Source organism: Pundamilia nyererei, unplaced genomic scaffold (genome assembly GCF_000239375.1).
Source record: "Pundamilia nyererei isolate P.nyererei 1_Seehausen unplaced genomic scaffold, PunNye1.0 scaffold00055, whole genome shotgun sequence".
Taxonomy (NCBI): domain Eukaryota; kingdom Metazoa; phylum Chordata; class Actinopteri; order Cichliformes; family Cichlidae; genus Pundamilia; species Pundamilia nyererei.
Window position 1 is genome coordinate 864,195 of NW_005187456.1, and position 7,829 is coordinate 872,023.

At 38.4% G+C, this 7,829-nt stretch overlaps 1 protein-coding gene across 2 annotated transcripts in view; it reads right to left on the reverse strand.

The window, feature by feature from the left end:
* The window catches only part of itgbl1 (integrin, beta-like 1), a 62,521-nt gene that overhangs the window by 28,539 nt on the left and 26,153 nt on the right, over nucleotides 1-7,829 (reverse strand). For both annotated transcript variants that reach the window (XM_005733788.1, XM_013911064.1), the window contains exons 6-7: nucleotides 5,702-5,842; nucleotides 5,078-5,224 (exon numbers count right to left, since the gene is read on the reverse strand). In XM_005733788.1, the coding sequence (XP_005733845.1) occupies nucleotides 5,078-5,224; nucleotides 5,702-5,842 (288 nt within the window). The remainder of the gene's footprint in view (nucleotides 1-5,077; nucleotides 5,225-5,701; nucleotides 5,843-7,829) is intronic.

Below are 7,829 nucleotides of genomic sequence, written 5' to 3' on the forward strand. Positions count from 1 at the left end.
ATATATATATATAAATATGTAGAGAGAGAGAGAGAGAGAGAGAGAGAGAAGGTGACTTTCATGTAGCTTTTACCTGACTACCTCCTCCTAGATGCTGACAGATGTAGTTAAAGGCTGAAATCCTTGGAAATCTGTTTCATTGAAACCATTAAACAACAGCACTCAGATTCAAATTTGTCAAATTTTGGCTTCATCCTCAACTATCACATTCTCATGAATTGGCTGGATTCCAGTCTAACATAGCAATGAAACTATGCAAGCTGAATTTCATGTTTAGAGCATACTGCATGTGAGTTATTTGTACATATGGGTTCGTTCGGGGTCGTTACCTAGTCAGGTTAAAGTCTGATGTAGGCAACATTTGAAGAATTGAATTGATAGATCTGACCACTGATGCATGCAGTGTGGACATAGCAATATTTAAATATGCTTACATGCACAAACTAGTATGACTGATTATTCCATGACCACATAACTTCAATATTGGTAAGATTTTAAAATCATAATTTTGACATCAGTTTTCCGTGTTATCAAATTGCAGAGCTGAGAATATATTGTACTTACTTAAACATACTCTTACATGATTTGCTGTGATTAGCTTGAGGTCTGAACCATAAAGTAATCTATAATCCAGCTGCTAGGTTAATTCAAGCATTCACCCTATATAAATCATGTACCTGATATGTATTAAACAGATGGCTACAGAGACAATTTTATATATGGACTTTAAATTTAAGCAAAAGGCAGGGCCACAAAATTGAACAGAATTGAGAAATGTCCCATCTACACTGTGTCTCATCACTTTTTCAAACAACAGCAAGTGGGCATAGGAGCCCATTGTTATGCCAAAGTGAGCACCAAAATTGTGCTGCACTGCCTGATCTGCATAAACACAACCACAGCTGTGACAATCCTTTCACCACAGAGCTGTGAAACTGACAAACATGCAGGCAAAAGTACAAAAAAAACCTCTTGGATTGCATCTACATTATCCGCTCTTTGCACCTGGAAAAATAAAAAAGCTCAAAAATGTCGATTTAAAGATTTAAATGTAAAATCAAATCCACTGCACAATATATTAAACAACGCGTGACCACAGTTAAAGAGTGCTTTCAGCATTGTCAGTCTGGTTTTCCCTCCTGTTTAAGGTCTTTTCACTAAATTTCATTTTCATTTCAGCAACAGCTGCAATGAGTCCTCCAGCACAACAGGTATAATGCATTAAGCCTAATGATGGCCCCTTATGTGCTCATCCTTTGCTCATATGTCCTATCCCGTGGTGTGAATGAAAGCATTCCATCAGCATTCAGTATGCAGCTAGATTCACTTTATGTACTAAGTTTATGATAGTCATCTAAAACCAATGTGGTAACAACTTCTTAGGGGATAAAAAAAAATCAGTTTTGTTATACAGACAATTAACTATATTTCAAAACCTTGCAAATGACACAACATTGTAGGATTAAAAACATTTTTTTCTACTGCAGAAGGAATGTGCTATTAAATGTTAAAAAGTAGCACACACATACAGTGAATGTCTACTACAGGCCACACTAGAGAGCAGAGAAAGGAATCCCAAGAATCAGCAAAAAGATGTTGAAAGCAGGTGTTTCCGTCAGGACATACCAGAGTATAAAGAATGTACTCCACAAGCGTCTTGTCTCCATCTTTCAGGAAGAAAGCTCTGAAGCTGCTGTTTCAAATTTCAAGGCCTTTCCTCTCAGACTAACATCTGTACCAGCCTCATTCATCCATGCCTAAGTGATTTTCTGTGTCTGTCTCCTTCAGTTTCTCTCTTTCTCGCTCTGTATCTTCCCTCCCACCTTGCTTCCTGTTTTCCTTTTTATTGTTTACATCTTTTGACATCACAGTCATGCAATGAACACATTCTTTCCAACTGTTGTGAGTTTCTAAGCACTACATCATTGCTACAGACAGAAAGCAACTAGAAGAAAAATTTTTGTTTCCCTTGACAAGGGTTAGAAAATCTCAGCCTAGAACTGTACCGTATCTCATAGTTTCCAAATCCTAATTCTCATTTAGGTGTATGAACAGGAAACGAACAACAGTGAGATACGTTGCCAGGCTTTAAACGCTTACCGAATGGGCTGGAAACATTTTTTTTAATGCAGTTCTGAAAGGGAAGCATTCATGAATCCCATTAATTGTTCCATTGCACTGTGTAAATTGAAGTTTCATTTTGTTGCAGCTTTTGGAGATAATTTAAAGGAAGTATAAGAGGAATTAAAGTTAATTAACTCTCTGTGCACAAGTTCATCTTTTCTGGTTCATTATGTGGTGGGGAACGCCATATGTCCTCAATCACGCCATTGGTTTGAGGCCGTCTTCCTGGCACAATATGTAATGGTGATACATTAGAAAAAGGCACAAAATGGTTCTGTTTTGCCTGCTTGTTGTTGTTGTTCAGTTGAACCTTGTGATGTTAACTTTTCTGTAATTTGTTGTCTCCATGGTAGCAACCGTGCACTCAGGTGTAATCAGCAGCTCCTTCGCCCATGGGTGAGAGTATAACATGCAGTACAAAGCACACATATCCTCCCTTTCCATTTCCAGCTGCAGAAAAGCTATACATCCCCCCCTGACTTCCCACACAGTCAAGTGAATCAATGCTTCACATTAACCCCTGACATATCTGCAGAGTCCAGAGACCAAGCAAGTTTTGTCCCTGTAGAACTGCCCACTGCCTATATTATTAGGTTCAATCAGTGTGCAACCAACAGAATAGCAAAGGCTTTACTGTACCATCTCCTGAGGTACAGACATACTGCCAGGTATTTCCCAGAAAAATTACAACAGTGTTTAGATACACTGAACAATGGCTTACACAGCACTGTAAAGCTGATTGATTAAGGTTGCTGCATCAGTGTAAAAAGGTACAAGAGAAAACACCCAAGTGTATGCAGCAGACTACCAGACAATTTGTCTTATTAACAAATGGCTGTAGCATCCTTTAGAACAATGCAGGCTGTCAATGCAAGGGCAACTGTGCATTGTGCATTGTTAACTTTGGATGATGGTAAGAACTTGTTGTTTTTTGTCGTCTGGCAATGTGCATTACATGACTGAGACTGATGATCAAAGATTTTTTGGTTTGTTTTCTTTTTCTACACCTCGCTAGAGACTTTAAATCTAAAATCAAATTTGAGATACACACTATGAATAAAATGAGAATAAAAACTATTCGTAATTTATGGAGCTATATCTTCTTTTAGGCGCACTGCTATGCTCCTGGATATCGTATCATCACACGCTGGCTGAATACTTTGCACAAAAATGTGAGAAGTTATGAATCAGGAACGGTTTGATAACTAATGAATCATTAATGAGTAGCTCCTAAATAACTGTAACTACTCAGCAGATGTTGACTAGAGAACAGAATGTGAGAGATCATGTAGATGAATCATTTGATAATTATTAGTTCATACAGTTCTTTCTGCATAAGCAGTTTCTGACTAACTCTGAACTCGTCACATGCTACAAAACATGGAGGATATGTATATGTCCTTATCAGTCTTCTTTTGTGCACCCTCTGTAACGTGTCACGGTGTGTGCTGAATAGTTTTAAGTGAGTCAAATTCAGTAGCAATGGAGCGTTTAGCGTTTTCTTCCAAATACCAAACACCTGGCAGCGTCTGAAACTGAAATATTCATTAACCTTCTAGATTTTTTGGACATCAATATCCAAACGTCTGCTGCAGTCTGTCCATAAATGCCCAAGCCTTTTTCTAGATCTTATTCTTACATCATCCATTTGGTATTTAAGTTTAATACCATTTATTGTAGATATGCCCAGAAGCGTTTAAGCCCACTTCTTGTAATGATTAATCAGTGCTGCTTTGCAAAAAATGACTCATTTGTTTCTCACATTGTTGACTGAAAAGCTTTCAGCTATGTAAACACCTAGTTGTTTCTTAACTAACTGTTTGTGTGTGGTCTCGTTCCATATTTTTTTACCTTTGCCTGCTCAAGCAAAAGCGTGTTTCTGGAGTACAAAAAAGCTTTTTTAAAAACACTTTTTCCTCCATTTCTCAAATTCATAATATGTATATTAGAGTCCTATATGAACACACAGATTTCTGCCAAAGACAGAATAGCGGTTATTTAGATTGAGATATTTCTGTCTGCACTGTTTTGTGCGAGCTCTGCTCCCTCCTTCGAAGTGGGGGAAGAAGATAAGAATGTTACACAATTCTGTGTACCAGTCAGAATTTAGCAATATCCAAATATACACCGGTCATGCATCTGATTGTACAGTCCCTTAAACCAGATCCACGCAATCCTGGAAATGTTACATCTGATCTTTTCGCTCTTCTAGTCATGAATATTAGAAAATTGTTGAAAAATATTTTGAATGTAGGTGGCAATACACAATGTCATCACCTCTATTACACTGATCTTCCACATCTACTACATACACTATTCCCCCACTTTCCCTTACTATCTTACTATCGTCCAGCAAAGATTTGTGGATGCACGACTTTGAATAAACACAAAACACCTGGACCTTTGCTTCATTAGCAGAACCACTGGTTCAGTAGCTGAATCTACTATTAGTATTAAGCCCCACTTTTACAGGTACCAAGAAAACAAGCTTCCTCTGTCTAGAAGCGCGACCTATGAATTACACAGTGCACTGTAATAAATCTAGACACAACCACCTGCAGTCTGAGAGTTAGTTGACATTGTTGCCAGAAAAGATTGTAACTAAATGTATATAACACATCCAGAAAAAAACCTTCACACACACACATATATATAAGTATGAGGACAAATGCACATCACAGCTCACAAACCAGATTAAAAAAAACTAGCGCGTGTAAGGCTTCATTATGCTCACACATTTTAATGCATACTGCTGTACAACACAAGAGTCGAGCGATCGCTGTTAAGATAATGGCTCGGTTAGAGACGCCATCACATTTGACTGATGTCTGTAAAACGCTCATAAGGATGAATAAAGAGATGCGCAATTCTGGAAATGACCTATTTTACTCCAAGAGGTAAAAGCAGAGTGCAAGCCTGCTATGGTAACCATAGCAACAGGCAGACCAGGTACCTCGTCCGAAGCAGGGCAAATTGGACGTTCCTCTGCACTTCTTCAAACTGCTTTCCAAAGACAGGGAACAGGACAGAGGATGCTCACACTTATTCCCTGCCCACCCTTCCTTGCAGTCACACCTGCCACAGTTGCATTGGCCATGACCTGCCGAAAGCATAGAGGAAGAGTTGGTGAAAGCAGGGTTTTGTGCAGAAAACTATTATAATTTAATAAATGGAAAGCTCCATAGTAGCATCTATTATACTTTGTTCATTAATTCTTTGGAGAAATCATGAAAAGGTCATATTTACTGCTCCCCAGTTTATCGTTAAGTTATATAGGAAGTTTACTTTTATGGCTGAAAAGTTGTACCAAAGCAATAAGAGTAGCATGCAAAGTGCTGTTGGTGTTTGCTAAGTTAATGGGACTGCAGTTTCTTAAAGATGAAACAGAAATTAGAGTAGCTGTAACTCTGTCACCAGCCCTTCTTTGAAACATTAGTTCAACATTTTGAAGAATAGACTTTTCTTATTATTATTTATTTAGGTTATCACACTAGCAGTCAGCAAAGCAAAGTAGTCAGACTACAAAACCCTCATCATGTGTTTGAATCTGTTTTTTAACCATACAGAGCTTGCTGACCTGAGCAGAAGTCATCTGTGTAGCGGTCATATGTTGCATGACAGTTCCTCTCGTCGCACTCGCAGGTGTCTCCATGAATATCTCCCCAGTCACCAGAGGGATCAACATCATGGCAGTTACACTCTCCACACACACAGGTCCCTAAAACACACAAACACACATCCTGTAAATTGTGTTTTCTTTCTACACTAGTCATTAATCTTTCAGATTAATCAGGCCAAAAACAGTGAGTAATGTCAAGCTCCAAATCGCTGTTTTCCATGTATGTTGGTGGGGATAGGAGCGCATACATTTCCTCTTGCTGAAAGGCTATAACTTCCTTTTTTCCCCTTTATCTTTGTATCTGTCCATCCGTCTGTCTCGCTTTTTTATTTGTTTCACGTCTGAGCAAGACCGTCAGCTGAGCAGTATCCATTGGAAATCCCATTTTCTCTTATCAGCAGTGACAGAGCATGGGGAACCCCAGGGGAGCAGGCCAGCTGGCAGGCCTGTAGGCTGTAGCTGGTGCGTGTCTGGCCCTTGGCCCTCCGCTTCGTCTCTCTCACTACCTCATAACCCTGGGGTTCTGGATTAATAGACCCATGCACTTTTATGTCTGATACAAATGTCACAGTGGAGCTTCACCAGAGCAGATTACAGCACCTGTAACGGTCATTGATCACAAATGTTTTATAATCACTAAAAATCAGGATGCCATTTGGAAATGTTCCAAATACCTGTTACTTCAGAATTTGAAATGACACATTCACCTGTATATGTTTTCAATGTATTCAGCTTTTGACATCCTGTGGTTGGTTTACTTCCGATATAATCTCTACTGGGAAGACTGTGTAAACCAAACGGATAAAGGGAGGGATCATCCTGTGATTGCTGTCAGTCAATTTAATCATAGAGTATGAGCGCGAGATGAAGGTTACTCATGAACAAAATGCAGGAGAGAGGAATAACATGTCACAATCTCACACAAAACACTTCAAATCTTTACATCTGTACACGATGATGAAATCAAATCGCGCCTCAGTGTAATCGTCAGACTTGATCCATTGCCTATAATCTCCAGGAATTATCTTCAAAGTGCTTTTTGGATTAATTCAGAGCGAAATTGTTGCATGTCACATAGGGACAGGACTTGAGAATTGTCCCCATAAAATCCTATACTGAATTGTTCAACTTCTTGGAATTACTTAGCAAGTAAGCCAATCACATGAGAACTTTAAGATGACAAAGCAACAAGGTGATATATACCAGTTTTTAAATTGTGTCGATAAGCCACGTAAAACCAGAGTCATGATAAACAATATATGCGCGGTGTTTTTTCCTCAATAGTTTCATCACGTTTACTGTCTAAGGACAGCGCAGCAAGCACTCTCTGCTTATGAGCAAAGAAAACCCAAAACCAAACAAAAAACAGCCCTTTCGTGTTGGTGGAAAAATGCACCATGTCGACCAATCAAAAATGACATGGCAACGTGACATTTGGTTGTTTAGGAAGAGGTGGAAGTTTTAGGAGTTCAGCATGTTTGGAGTGTGTAGTTAATGTGTTGTCTTGTGTAGTTAGTATGTAGTGTTGTGGATAGTTTTGTGTTGTGTATCAGAATAATGAGGCGACTGCTGTCTCCAGGTAGAAAACAGGAGTGATTCACCTGCTGCTGTCAGACCTGCAGGTATCAGGCTGTGATGTTCTCCTTTATAGTAGACAGAAATTTTTGAAGTGGCACAAATAATTTGTGTGGCATCTCATTGAATGCAGAACACCTGATTGTTATGTAAATAGTTTGAAATGACTATAAAAAAATAACTTTGTTGTTTGCAAAACTTGTGCATATGATTTTAAAATTGACAATTTATATTTGCATTTAAAGTTATAAAATATGATTCATTAAACCTGTTTGTGGTTGTTACAGTAAAAAATGTAACTTTTTCCACTCGAATTTTATGTTTTTTTGTCTGATTATAGATCAATTGTGTTAATACAGTATGTCAAAATGAAAACATAACTGTAAATTCAGACACGTCAGGTTGTGCTGAAAAGAATGATACCACACAAGGCAAAGTAAATATTTTTTAAAGTTGAAATGTAGAGGAAACATCGAAAGTAGTTAAAAATGGCCAATTATACCCTAGACCA